The sequence below is a fragment of the Carex rostrata genome, chromosome 10, assembly GCF_964058835.1.
Source record: "Carex rostrata chromosome 10, lpCarRost1.2, whole genome shotgun sequence".
In the NCBI taxonomy this organism is placed as follows: Eukaryota; Viridiplantae; Streptophyta; class Magnoliopsida; order Poales; family Cyperaceae; genus Carex; species Carex rostrata.
In genome coordinates this window covers 3762047-3777513 of record NC_135927.1, presented here as the reverse complement: position 1 = coordinate 3777513, position 15467 = coordinate 3762047, and the positions used below count along the sequence as shown (strand labels likewise).

The window sequence follows — 15467 nt, the reverse complement described above, 5'->3', positions numbered from 1 at the left end:
ATCTTCGTGACTGAACTGTGAGGATATGCCGTTTTTTTTCCTACCACCCTAAAAAATCAGAATTAAATAAATACCACCCGAAAAATCAGATTTAAGATTCCGCCACATTCGCGTAACGGATCTGCGGATAGATTGCCAACCCGTTCGCGTAATGGATCTCCGGACTGACCCGCTCGCGCCATGACCCACTCGAGTGACCCGTCCGCGTCGTGGATCGGCGCACCGACCCGTTCGCACGGTGGATATGCGAACTCATTAGGTTTAGAACAAATACACAGCAGATATATTCTATTTTCATTCTCCACTCATTCTTCACCAAAGACAGCAGCAAAGGTGCGTTTTTTTCCATCCTTTTTTTCAAAAGAATTATTTTTTGTAGTATTATTTAATTTAGTGCATTATTTTATAATATTTTTTTATAATATTAGGTTCATTCAACCAATTATGATTGGAATTGCTTGTTATTTTGGTGGTGAAGTATTACAAGGACCAAATGGCGCTTATTATAGCCACCAAATGCCGAAAATGTTCAATATCGGCTTAGGTTTGGATTTTAGAAGTATAAATAGGGAAGTGTACCAACAACTCGGTATTCACCACCGTAATTATGAACTGGTAATTAACGCAAGGATCAATATTGGCCAAGGCAACCAAACCTGGTTCCAACAGCTTCCGGTACAAGACGATAGCAGTTGGGAGTTATATCTCCAAATGACAATGAATATGGCCACTTCTTTCAAGTTTCTAGAGTTATATGTGGTAGCCAACCCCAGACAAAACCCTAGACAGAACTCCAGACAGAATACCAAACAATTGTTGCACTTGACTCAGGGTTTGGGGCTCGAGCAATATGTAACGGGTCCTAGCCGGACCCCATCTGTAGCGGGTCCTAGTCGGGCCCCATGTGTAGCGGGTCCTAGTAGAGTTCAATCTGACAGGGGTCGACCTCAGATTCCATCTTCGTCCTCTAGCCGAGTCCAATCTGAAAGGGACCGATCTGAAACCCCTAAACGACTTTATTATGCTGACAATACGGACGAGGATCCTGAAGAAAGGGAGGCAGAGGCTAATTGGGATGATAATGGGGACGGTGGGGTATCAGATCACAGTAATGAGGATACTGGTATTCCTGTGCTTGGTAGACGGAAGTGGCCTATAGTGGGTCGTGGGGAAAGACATCCGTTTGAGCAATTTCATGACACATCAGGGTTTGAAGAGGCCGATAGCTCTTTCTTTACGACTTGTGAGGTATGTTTGTTAATATTTATTTAATTTTAATTTAATTATTAAGTTGTTGTTATTAAATTGATGTTGTTTAAATTTGTTGTTTCTTTTGTAAATCAAAAGGGAGAAAGACATGAATTGTCTGAGGGGATGACATATGACAGCAAGGATAAGATGAAAGATACAATTAACCACTGACACATCAAACAAAATAGGGAGATAAAAAAATACACACAGCGATACCACCAGGCTGAGGTACAAGTGTGTTAGCGCCCGGTGCAGTGGGCGTTGGTTGCGTGGCTACAGGCTTTGGTAATACTTGGGCCATCATGAAGAATGTGGCTAAGCACACATGTCACGCATCGGCATCCAGGTTAGATCATTGTTCGCTTCTCAGAGTGTGCTTACAAAGTTTCAGGTACAACAAGTTGTACCAGTTTAAACCTTGAATTTACTCTCGTCTAAGGTTGCAAGTGCACAACCCTATCCGTGTAGTATATTAAGGTATCGATCCTCAGGGACAGTTTAATTCGATTCTAAATTTCTACAAATCCGAGTTAGGTACTAGAAGTGTGAAGGGTTTGGTTTGAATTCGTTTCAATTTCCTAATTTCGGGTGTCAATTCAATTAATAGTAAATGAAAGTAATTAAAAGTTTTGGTTTTGAACAATGATAAAAGGCGCTCCCAGGGTTTCAGGTTTCATCCCAAACTTTGCCTTCTCTGGACCTATCATGCGACTCGCATCATCTCTGATGCGACCCGTATGATGCGACTCGCATCATCTCTGATGCGGGTCGCATGGCCCTCGAGCAGAGCTGACATGTGTTCATATATAAGTCGATTTCTTGTGCGAGGCTTCAACCTGTAGCTCTCACCTACTGGTATCTAACCTAAATTGATTGTCTGGTTTGCTAGAAGTATCCACAACCTTTCGATAATGGAAAGTTCACCTCTCGGCTACTATTGATGATAAATCTACTTCAAATACTCAATCACAATTGCAAGAAACATCAAGGTCAAATTACTAGAAGAGATGCTATAGACATCTAACAGTAGACAAACAAGAATCAATCAAGCAATCAAAATCAAGCAATCAATGAATACTCAAACAAAGAATCACACAAGTTCAAACTTAGATCAAATCAACATGCAACTCAAAGACAAAGTTATGAGACTACATCCTAACCCTAGGAACTAAAGATCTACTCAGTCATGATGAAACAAAGCATAAAAGAGAGATAGAATAAGCAGATCATGAGGAAGCTCGAAGATCCAAGGTGGATTGGAGATGATCTTGCAATCTTCTCTTCTTCTCCTCTTCTTCAAGCAAGCTCTAATCTCCTTCTTCTCTCTTGATCTCTGCTCTCTAAGTGTTCTGGAATGTAAAGGGGGAAAAAGCTCCCCAATTTCTGGCTTAGGACCTCTTTATATAGGCATTAGATCTGACTTGGAGCTTATCAGGTCGAATTTGAATTGGGCGGCAACAGTTGATGCGACTCGCATCAGATGGTCTTCAAGAGAGAGCAGTGAGGGTCGCATCGCAGGTCGCTTTGGGCTTGGATGCGACTCGCACCAGGTGAATGCGACTCGCATCAGAGCTTCCTGAAGTCTGCCTTTTGCCTGATTTCACCTGATTCCTGCAAAGTAGGAACCAAAACATAGCAGTACCACATTCTAGGGATATTCAATGTAAAAGGTGCTATTTGTTGGTTCAAAATATCATTTTCTGTATGGAAACAAGTCAATATAATAGGTCTAATAATGTGACATCAATCATGCACAGTTGACGTCCGCTATGGTCGCCAATTGTATAAAATTGTCATTGGAAAAAAATGCTGATATTTCTATCCGGGCAGTCGCTGACTTATGCGCTGAAAGGTACGATGGCATCGTTCCAAAGTACAATAAATTATAGCGTGGTAGAGAGTTAGCAATTGCTCGGGCCTTTGGTAGTTGGGAGGGGTCTTACGGGCTGATTGTCCCTTTGTTGGAGGTAATAAAAAGGTCAAATCCGAGAACCCAATATAAATCCTTGTATTTTGGAAGATCCGCTAGCCTCAAGATCTTGTCTAGTTAGTCCTTGTACCCGGCGATGACCACCGGAGGTGCAGATGTGCACAACAAAATCTTACCAAGCTTCTTCCAGCCTCTTGTGATCCCATATCTTGCAGCTCTCAGAACTTGCTTGATGTTCATGAGTACCTGCGAATAAACCATTTGATCAATATTTCAAAAGATGATTACCATACATGTATTGAAATAATATAAAATAATATAAAAAACTTACAATCTGTGCAGCCGGACCACCGCTAGGGATGAAACCGTAGTGAGGAGATGTCGAGTCGCGTGGTACATGAAGCAGCTTCTTATTGATCTCTGACAACTGACCGAACACTGTACACTGTGAATGCACAATTTTCTTGATACCACTGCCGATACTGCTGGTCCCACTCCTCGAAAGCATATATCTGATACATATCAGGAACCATGTCATCCTGACTGATATCCTCCAGTCGCTGTACATGCAAGGCATGCTCCGTCCGCCAATTCTTCCTCACCGTAGTGCATAACGGTTGGTGAAGCTCATACCAGATGTCATTTGTGAAAGGATCCGGGACTGGAAGATACTGGGCCATACCAAACTGTCTCATTACCCGTCCAGGGTAATAATGCTCAACAACCTGGTAGTAGATAAGCGGTACCTGCAAATATTTTCATAGTCTAAGTTTCAATTTTAAACTACAGTATGATTATGAAATTGTAAACTATAAAATAAAAAAATAACTCACACCTGAGCAAACTAGTATTCTCGCTTGCGACTGCAGATCGAAGGAAGTTTTGTGAGGAAAGAGTAAGGTTCTTCATCTTCTTCGAAAACCTCGACACGAAAATCATACGGCCTCCACTCAACATGTATATCTGGAGTCATCTGCTCGAACTGAGTTCTGAAAAACCAAACTCCCGAAGGCTTGCCATGAGGGGTGGTGACAAAGGTCTTTTTAGCGCAGAATCTCTGAGCATACGCAGGATAGGTCTCCCCGTCCGGATTACCCCAGTCTGGAGCCCAACCGGCCTCTTGTGGTTGTGGACGACCAAATAGAAATCTCCTCCACGACCAATGCTGAAGGAGACCAATGAGTCCGTACAGACCAACCTTTTCGACCTATTTTCATACAAGTTGCGATTATTTGCAATACAATAAGAGAAAATAATTTATTTACAAAAAGAAGAGAGAGTAATTTATACCCGGCACACAATGCATAAGGCTCGGTACAGACATGCCAAGACCGTCGGACCCCAATTCATCTGTGGAGGGTCTGCCAAGTCCCTCAGCCACTGCAGCATACAAGCAGGGACGGTGCTCCCAGAGGAATCTGGGAACAACCAACAAGAGAATAGCTCCATTATGTAAGCCCGTGTCCACCGATCTATCATCTCCTCAGACGCCTCTTATTCCAATTTTCCATTACAAATACGAACTAATTTAGTACAGAGTCTGAAGCATCACAATCAAATACTTACTATTAAAAAAATGCAACTTACTTGAATGTCGCCTGCAAACGCGTGATACTGATGTCATTCTTTGATGCAACCTTCAACCTCTTGAGGGACCTTTCCTTCATCAGGTTGGGTCCCAACAGTTCTTCAACATCCTTTGTGAAGTCCCCATACTCTACACCCGTCATAGCTTGTCCAGTAATAGGCAGTCCCCAGAGACAACTGACATCCTGAAGAGACACCATAATCTCTCCAATGGGCAGGTGGAATGTGTGTGTCTTCGGCCGCCACCTCTCGACCAACGCAGATAGAAGAGCGGCATCTGCAACAATGAGGGTCAGCTGTGAAACATGCCACAGACCCAAACTCTTCAACGCGGGAGCGTATCGCTTGTCGTAGAGGATACTCATCTGATTGTTCCGCGTCCCCGTCAAGGTATGAGTCTGCATTTAATTTCAAAACAAACAAATATATAACTTACCTATTTTTATCTAAATGAAAATGAAAATTATTTGCATTTCTCAAAACGTAAACTTACATATGCGTTTCTCATCTTGTGCTCCTCGAATTTATACCAGCAAAGAGGGCTGATACTCTCTTTCGTCATATTTGGAAATATGGTACGGGCTAGTGATAAATCCAGCTGTAAATCATCTTGCGTACGGTTTTCATTACTACCGCTGGTTGACGCCATACTGACATCAAATTTATCAATTTTGTCAATTTTGGCCTCTATCAATAATTTCAGGAACAGTACAAATCTAACAATAATACAAATATCTATGGTAATCTAATAATATATCACTATTCTTGGATGAATCAATAAAATCATACAATCTACGGTAGTGCATAATGATAAATTTATGATTTGGTGCATTTCTACTCAATTTTGGTCTAAATATAACAATGTAATAATAATAATAATAATATATTACAATTTTTGGACATTCCTAAATTGGTACACAACTAAACTAAACTAAATAAAAAATGTACCAACTAAACTAAACTACTATTTTTGTCTACTTATAAATATTACAAATACTACACAAATATTTACAACAAAAATATACTACTTAAATAAAACAACTACACAAATATTACACAAAAATATACCAACTAGAAACTACACAAATATTTGATACCCTAAACTAAAACTAAAACTAAAACTACACAAATACACCAACTAAACTACACAAATATACCCTAAACTACACAAATATACCAACTAAATTATACACAAATATTTGTGTATAATTTACAATACTACTATTTTAGTACCCTAAACTAAAACTACTTAATAAAAAATTAAATAACAAATTTTAATTAAAAAAAAAAATTTACCTGAAAGGTGCGGAGGTAGACAGGGACAGGGACGGACAGGGACAACCAAAATTGAACTGCGGAGCCGTTTTTATGCATTTCTACAACGTTCGCATATCCACCGTGCGAACGGGTTGGTGCGCCGATCCACGATGCGGACGGGTCACTCGAGCGGGTCAGTCCGTAGATCCATTACGCGAACGGGTTGGCGATCCGTCCGCAGATCTGTTACGCAAACGTGGCGGAATCTTAAATCCAATTTTTCGGATGGTATTTATTAAATTCCGATTTTTAGGGTGGTAGGAAAAAAAAAACGGGCGGATATGTGAGTAAAGAACAAGTAAAATAATAATTACCTCGCTCTCTATTTTGATTCTTGGAAGCAGCTCATCATCTTCGTGGTAAAAAAATAAATTGTGACTATTCCATGGGACATCGACAGGGGGAATGGGACCTCGTTTTGAGACATATTATTTTTGTTTGCTCATGTGTGAATCGTGACTATTCGAGAATCAAAACAAAATATGCGTAATAAAAATAAAATAAAAAGCGTATATACAATTTGATTCAAATAGAAACACAAAATCAATTAAAACGCTGCCCCTGGTTATTCGATGTAATCCATTAAAGCGTATATACCATTTTATTCGATGTAATCCCAACATACACAAAAATACAGAGAGCACAACACAGATTAAAACAGGAAAATAAATAACAAGGGTCACACATGCAAAAAGAACAGTGAACTAACTCAAAGCAAGAAACAGAAAGCAGTGACTTGCTCTACATTGCTCTAGGTTACGAGGATTTTATATACCTTCAATAGTCACATGCTCTAGATTACAAGGCTACAAGGCTTCTTGAGGTTCAGGCATTCAACAACACACAGTGTGGCAAGCTGTGACATAGCCATTGGTTTCACCTCCAAATTCTCCAAGTTCTCCAATTTCTTAAGTTCTAACAACTGCAACTGTCACTAGTGGAGAATGTACAATTAGTGTCACCTCATTAGTGTCGGTTGATTACAAAAAGCTGATACTAATACGTTAGTGTCGACTGTTTATAAATAACTAACACTAATAGTTAAGAATTAGTGTCGGTCGATTACAAAAAACCGACACTAATACTTTAGTGTCGGCTGTTTATAAATGACTGACACTAATAGCTAACAATTAGTGTCGGTTGTTTATAAATAGCCGACACTAATACTTAGTGTCGGTTTTTTATAAACAGCTGACACTATGTATTAGTGTTGGCTTTTTATAAATACTAAAACTGTATCGGCTATTAGTTTATATCCGATACTAAAGCTGATTAGTATCGGTTGCTTTTTACAGCCGATACTAAAACTGAAAATTTTGGCGCATAAATCCGCACACCATTTTCATTTTCAGTCCCACTGCTCATTAAAACCTCCGCATCTCTCTCTCTCTCTCGTGCATCTCTAGGGTTTTTCAAAACCGCGCATCTCTCTCCCGGCACTCATCCCTCTCGCTGTTCAGCCCTCCGCCGCTCATCCCGCCAGTCTCCCTCTCTCGCTCTCTCGCTCAGTTCTTTCTCACCTCGCGGCTGGCTGGAGCGAGTGAATTCTCTCCCTCTCTGGCTCTCTCCGTCTCTCACAAGAGATCGGCTAGTGAATTTTTGTGGGTTTTGTGTGGTTTCTACTCAGAAGTCGGCAAGAAAGCTAGAGGTTTGTCTTCTCTTTTTCAATTTGTTTTGGGTCTGTTTTTTTCCTATCCGCTCTCCCATTAGCGAAAAAGATGAGTCTACTTCGACCAAAATTATTTGCAATATTGAGTCTGCTTCGACCAAAATTTTGTGAAAAAGATGACCAAAATTTGCTTGACATAATTTTCGAAGCAACTGTTGCCCTGTGAAGATACCAAATTATTTGCATGAAGGATCAGAAATCCATCATGTGCATGCTCCTGATTCAAGTTGCAAATCTAGCACCAATTGATTATGTTTATTCATTGCTGCATATCTATTTCAAATCTAGGAGCAATTAATTGTTTTTTATCATTTATTTAACCAAATTCCTGTAACTGCCACTCTAACCAAATCATCAAATCAACCAAATTGCTGCTTCTAGAGAATCTTCGTTGTTTGTAGGTCTGAGTGTACCTCTTAATTATGTCAAAATATGAGTGTACCTCTGTAAATCTATATTAAATATGGTTTGAACTATTTTAATTCAGGGTCTCTCTGACAGGGAAGTGCAGGAACTGACACTCTTTTAGGGTCTTTTTGTCAAAGCAATTTGGAGTTGGGAGTTTCTGGAAGGGTCACTGCTGATATAATTAGTAAGGTGTCACACCCCGAGACAACCCGCCACGTATTTCTACGTAAGGCGTATTCACATCACATACATTATCAATAATAACATAATAAAGCCACATATTATTTCATAAACAAAAGAGTTTTCACAAATGGTCATGATAGACATAGCTAGTAACACAAACACTGTCATGCCTGCTCAATGTATCAATATAGAATTATGGAAACAAAACTAAACAACATGTGGCATTCTATCAATAATATGTCTTCCCGCTTAGTCTCACTCTTGTCATTGCTCGAATCCTTCCTCTTCATTACCTGGAACCCACATAAAAATGGAAACGAGTGAGAGATCGAACCTTCTCTCAGTGCGGGATTTAGTTTCAGCCCAGAGCTTATAAAACCTTTACTTATATTCACAAATATGATAAGAAATAAAATGCATATGTGTTCCTAATGCAATGCATCTATTGCTATTACGTTTACTTTCATAATCTTTTCTCTTTCTGCAATTAACCATTTACTTGCCAGACCAATGGGAAGTCCAACCAACATTGGAAAGGCCGCCAACCCGCTGGGAAGTCCAACAAACAGCGGGAGGCTGTCTCACTAACCGCGGAACTCCCGCCAGACGCTAGATCTTGACCTGTGACAGGACCGCTTTCGCGTACAGTCACGTTAACGAGGGGTCCAGTCGAACACTAGACCCAATGTATACATCCCGATATGCAAGCATATCGGCCCCTGTTCACTTTAATTTTCCGTTCATTTCACATATATTAATTCAATCATACAATCCATGCCATGCTCAACACATCCTATCATGCAAGTTCATCGGTTAACATATGAATTCTATCATTTCATGCAATTCATTTGTGTACTACTCAAGTCATACGAATGGTTCGAAAACAACATGCATAAATCCAACTAATGCGATAATAATAAACAATTGAATGACAATAGGAAAGTAAAATAGTTTTAAAATGTCTAGGAAACCCGCACCTGTTAGCTTTAGCAATTCCTTGATCGTTTCTCACGTCTCTTAATTCTTCAAAAGTCGAACCTAAGTTTTAAACATACTTCTATTTAATAATGCTCAAATTCATATGTTCTAATTTCCTAAACTTCTTTACTTTATTTTATTTGAATAGAATATAATAGATCCGAAAGTAATTTATTTGTTCTAAATCTTTGAGTTACCTTGGGTTTATGGGTTCTCTATAATGCGAAACGAAAGAAGAATTTCAGATTTGGAGTGACGATTTTCGGATCAGCAGGTAGCAGTACGCGCAACAGTCACTGTTTTGGATGGTTCTCGGTGATAGAAACTCCGATCAGAGTGAATCTGGTGCTCACGGATCTGTACCTCCGAACACTACAACTTTTGTCTTGCACACTCCTTGAGATTCCTGGCGTACGGATTGCAGTTCTCTGTGGAAATCAGCTGACTGGTTCAGCTCAGTTTTCTGGTTGAGTACGGACAGCAGTTACTTTTTTGGCCATATCTCGGCAGTGGAAACTCAGATTGAGGTGAATCCAGGGCTCAATCGTCCGTATCTTCGAGCAATACAACTCTCATGTTGAACACTTCTTCAAAATCTCGACGTACGGACAGCAGTTCTCTGCGGAAGTTGGCTGGCTGGTTTGGGTCCAGCAGGGATTGGATCCGAATTGATGGGAATTAGAGGCTGTGGCGGCTAGGGTTTGAGGGGGTGGGGGGTGAGTGTGTTTATATAGAGGTCAGACTAGGGTCGTCTTCAGATTTTGGTTTGTTGGATGGGGCTTTAATGGACCATAATTAATCAATCTTACCGACTTGGGCTAATGACAAATTATGTTTTCTGCAGTTTTAATTTTCATCCTTAAAGATAAAGTTACCTAGACTTATAGGTTCGGAATTTGGGAAAATTTACTACATAATAGTCATAGGATTATCTGTTACGGTTTCAACCAGACTGATTTCAACTTAATCGGAATTTCCAGTGAGTAGGAATTGTTAAATTAGTCGACATAGGTCTGCAATTTCCGAACAGCACTGTTTACTGATTTTAAAATTTTATGGAGAATTCTACGTTCGGAATTTCGGGTAGGTTTCTAAACAAAAGTTGTAGATACTGAAGTTAACTTTTCAGGTATTAAATTTCATTTAATTCAGAATTAATATGAGTGAGCTGCGATTAGAATACTAACAACTATCTGTCTGAAAAATCCAGCTGAAGTTAAATTTAGAAGGTTATCAAAAATAGGATAGTTCAAATCTAGGTTTTAATTATAGGTTTGATTAGTATTTATGTCCTAATTATTGTGGTCAGGTAAGAAAACATTTATTTTAGTAATGTTTGTATTTTTCTACAAGATTTATTACGATATTTTCTATATAGATAACTATGTGTGCAATCCTAACTCAAGGTGTGTATATTAGATTGGTTTCTCATTTGGACTCTTCTTTTACAAAGTGCTTAAACTTTCTTTACATTCTAAAATGTACCTAGTCATGATGAAATGTTACATATATATATATATATATAGAGGTTGGCTAAGATCAAAGTGGTAGTTCCTGAGCTTTGGTGCTACCAATTCGTTTTTTAATTTTCAAAGTTCAAAATGTCGATCCGAACCGTTCAAGTTGTTCTCCATATTAAATTGTGCTTGGAGACCAAATTTTACATTTTTCTGAATTTTTTTACTATTTATTAAGCCACTTTGAAAGTCGTTGATCCAACGGTGGCTTAACAAAACAGTAAAATCAGAAGCCACCGTTGGATCAGCTGTTTTCAAAGTGGCTTAATAAATAGTAAAAAAAATTCAGAAAAATGTAAAATTTGGTCTCCAAGCACAATTTAATATGGAGAACAACTTGAACGGTTCGGATCAACGTTTTGAAATTTAAAAATTGAAAAACGAATTGGTAGCACCAAAGCTCAGGAACTACCACTTTGATCTTAGCCAACCTCTATATATATATATATATATATTATAATAATCTTTACGTTCTCCTGTAATGATTTATGTTAATAACTAAAACATTGACATGACGGGACGTTACATCCTTCCCCCCTTAAAAATAATTTTGTCCGCAAAATTCAAATATAAAATTTAAAAGTTGATGTGACGGAATGTTACATCAGGTAATTTTATTATAAAAGAGATGATCTGCTATTTATAATTTTATTACAAATGACAGTCAATAACCAGATAGTGGTAGGCACACTAATGAATTTATCAGATAGCCAGATCGAGAGGATATTGTAAACATAGTTCATCGGATGTATACAAAAGATGGTATTTCAAGAGATGATGTTTTATGCATAGTCGACACGCACCACGTCAGGCTCCCCGGGTTGGTTGAAGCTTGACCTCAAGCTTGCATCTTCTTCATAGTACTTGTGGAGATGACTAACATTGAACGTGTTGGAGATATGCAAATCATCAGGTAATTTCACGCGGTAAGCATTTACTCCAAATTTCTCCAGAATCTCACATGGCCCAACCTTTCTTTTTTTTAAGTTTGTGATATTCACCACGAGGAAACCGTTCCTTCGGCAAATAGACCCAAACCAATTCTCCCACTTCAAATTGTACGTCACAGCGCTTTTCGTCTGCTTTAGCCTTGTATTTAGAGTAAGATTGCTCTAATTTTTCATGCAACATTTTATGTAATTCCCTCAAGTCTTCCAGCCTTTCTTCCACCTTTTTAACTTTAGACTTTGGCCCTTCAATAGAAAGAGTATCAAGAGGGCCTCGGGGAATATACCCGTACACGATTTTGAAAGGCGCAAAACCCGTAGAGCGGTTTACCGAACAATTGTATTCAAACTCAATTTTCGGTAGCAAAGTATCCCACAGGCCGAATGTTGTAACTTGTGCGCGTAGCATGTTTCCAAGGCTTCTGTTTATGGCTTCGGTTTGACCATCTGTTTGAGGATGGAAAGTGGAGCTAAACTTCAAGTCAGTCTTTAACTTTTTCCAAAGTTCCATCCAAAATTTGCTCAGAAATTTTGTGTCACGGTCAGAAACAATGGTACTTGGCAAGCCATGATGCCGAACAACTTCATTGAAATAAAGTTCAGCTACCTTTGGTGCATCCACAGTGGTTTTGCACACAATGAAGATCGCCATTTTGCTAAAACGGTCAACAACCACCATAATACTATCATTCTTTCTTCTTGTTTGTGGTAATCCTGTAACGAAGTCCATTGAAATGTCGGGCCAAATTTCAAATGGAATAGGCAACGGATTGTAGAGGCCTTGATTGGTGTTAGTGCCTTTTGATGTTTGACACACATGGCAAGCTCGAACAAAATGTTTAACATCCCGCCACATACTTGACCAAAAGAATCTCTCCCGCACAAGATGTAAAGTCTTTTCTAGTCCGAAATGACCTTGGTTATGCATTTCCTTGATGATGAGATATCATAGAGAAGTTGCTGGGATACAAAGTGCGAGTCCCCGAAACAAGTACCCGTTATGTAACGAGTAATCATCCTGTGAATTTTTCTTCACATCTTCCAAAATTTGACCAAAATCTGGATCCTCTTTAAGAATTTCTGGCACATGTTCAAACCCAAGAGTGTAGGTTGACATGGCTGAAAGTAACCCATGATGGCGGCTTAAAGCGTCAGCGACTTTGTTGCTTGTTCCTGCCTTATGCACAATGGAGAAATAATACTCTTGGAGTGAAGTGACCCACTTGGCATGTCTGGAGCTTAATTTGTTTTGATCTTGCACAAATTTCAGCGCTTGGTGGTTTGTGTATAGCACAAATTCGCGAGACAAAAGGTAATGCCGCCAATGTTGCAAAGCTTTTACTATAGCGTACAACTCAAGGTCATACACCGGATAATTGGTTTTAGCTCCGCCAAGTTTCTCGCTAAAATATGCCACAGGTTTCTTCTCTTGAGAAAGTACGGCACCAATACCCACCTTTGAAGCATCACATTCCACCTCAAAATTTTTATCAAAATACGGCAAAGCTAACACGGGTGCATGTGTTAAACAATGCTTGAGCTTCTCGAAAGCTTGCTGTGCATTTTCACTCCATTCAAAATTCTTTAGCTTTAGTAGCTCAGTGATAGGCGCAGAGATACTGCTGAAACCTTTGATGAAACGCCGGTAAAACCCCGCTAACCCGAGAAATGATCGAACCTCAGTGAAAGAAGAGGGTTTTGGCCATTCTTAGATTGCTTGAATTTTGTCTTCTTCGGGTAGGATACCACTAGCAGAAATCTTAAACCCCAAAAATACTAGTGTTGGAGTCATCCAGATGCATTTCTTCGGGTTTGCAAAAAGGCTATTGTTGTGGAGCGCTTCAAGAGTTTCTCGCAAATGTTGCATGTGCTCTTCTTGGTTTCGACTATATATAAGAATGTCGTCAAAATAGACAACAATAAACTTGCTAGGAGCATTAGAGAGGCCGAAAGGCATGACAACCCACTCGAAAAGGCCTTCTTTTGTTTTGAAAGCTGTTTTCCATTCATCTCCCGGCTTGATACGAATTTGGTGATATCCACTTTTAAGATCAATTTTAGAGAAAACCTGGGCGCCACATAGTTGATCAAGCATGTCTTCAAGTCGTGGAATTGGAAACCGGTACCTTACAGTGATGCGATTGATTGCACGGCTATCCACACACATGCAAAAACTCCCGGCACAAGGACTTATGCTTTCTCGCACAAATCCTTTGTCAAGTAGCTCTTGTACCTGACGCTTCAATTCCTCATGCTGTTGCGGGGTCATGCGGTAATGAGCCTTGTTGGGAAGACTAGCCCCTGGTACCAAGTCGATTTGGTGTTGAATGTCGCGAAGTGGGGGCAGCCCATCAGGAAGCTCGTCAGGAAGCACATGCATGAATTCGGCCAATAGAGGTTGCACCTTTTCAGGTATATTTTGCTCGGTTTCTGTTTTGATGAAGTCGCATGAGGTAAGAGCGAAACAAATTTCAGCACCTTCCAATTCCTTCTCAAACTCTTCTCGTGGTACGCAAAACACCGTATTGGCTTTTTTTATTTCTTCTTGAACTGGATTTATGCGTACCTTTTTCGCACCAACTTGAATGGTATATGTGTGCTTTCTTTCATCATAGACGGCTTGATTGTCGTATTGCCATGGTCGACCCAGAATCAGATGTGAGGCATCCATTGGAACCACATCGCCATAAATAGTTGCAGTGTAATGTGGCCCGAGTGTGAGTTGAAAGTGACACCTTTTATTCACATGAATTTCAGCCCCTTTGTTCACCCATCCAAGTTTGTATGGATTTGTATGGTTGGTGGTGTTAAGCTGAAGTTTTCGAACCGCCTCTTCCGAAATCACATTCTCCCAACTTCCGGAATCGATTATTACTACACACTTCTTGTTCTCAATAATGCACATAGTTTTGAAAATGGCATGCCGCTTCCAATCTTCCGTTGTTTTCGGTCCTAAGCAAAGTCTCCTCATGACTAAGCTTTCTGCCTCAAGGTCCTCGGGATTCACTTCATGTATTTCTTCATCTCCTTCAACATTTTCATACCACCCTTCCTCTTCTTCAGCACCATCGTTAGCATATAAATGAGGTCGAGGCTTTGGGCATTCTCTTGCATAATGGCCCATTTCACGGCAATTGTGACAACGAATGTTAGCCTTGGAGCTTCCTGGGGTATTTTGGTTCAGTTTAGGAGGAGGAGGGAGTTGTTGGTTTCGGTTGGAATTTGTAGAGTTATTTGGAGTGGGGCGAAAATGAGAAGAGTTAGAGTTGACAGAAGAAGAATTACCACGGTTGAGGTTGCGGTTTCTTGCAAGCTGCTTTTCTACAGCTTTTGCTTTGGCTTGAGCTTCAGCCACATTGTTGAAAGTGTGCGCCACAAGCATATCTTGAATAGCCATCCGAAGGCCGTGCAAATATCGTGCGACCCTTAAATCTTCTGTCTCATTGAGTTGGTTTCGAGCCTCAAGTTTGTAGAACTCAAGAGTATATTCCTCCACACTTTTCGCACCTTGTGAGAGAGATTGAAGCTGTTGGAAAAGTGTTTGTCGATAGTTAAGAGGAAGAAACTCACGGTTCATTTCACGCTTCAAATCGAGCCAGCTGTCAAGAGGGGGAAGGTCATCGAGGTAGCGACGATACTTGTATGACTACCACCATGCTGCTGCCCTGTCTCGTAGCCGT

At 39.9% G+C, this 15467-nt stretch overlaps 1 protein-coding gene across 1 annotated transcript; it reads left to right on the top strand.

Moving 5' to 3' along the window:
• Positions 1-297: 297 nt before the first annotated feature.
• On the top strand, positions 298-1430 carry LOC144560063 (uncharacterized). Its single transcript, XM_078309208.1, has 3 exons — positions 298-333; positions 429-1248; positions 1348-1430. Exons 2-3 carry the CDS (start codon positions 445-447, stop codon positions 1420-1422), a joined length of 879 nt encoding a protein of 292 aa, XP_078165334.1. The 5' UTR covers positions 298-333; positions 429-444; the 3' UTR covers positions 1423-1430.
• The last annotated feature ends 14037 nt before the right edge of the window (positions 1431-15467 follow it).

What these genes read in the sequence shown, in the direction of transcription:
- LOC144560063 (XM_078309208.1), top strand. Translation starts at nt 445, where the DNA reads ATGATTGGAATTGCTTGTTATTTTGGTGGTGAAGTATTACAAGGACCA. An exon ending in CTTTCTTTACGACTTGTGAG is followed by an intron (nt 1,249 to 1,347) that starts GTATGTTTGTTA and finishes GTAAATCAAAAG; the next exon opens with GGAGAAAGACATGAATTGTC.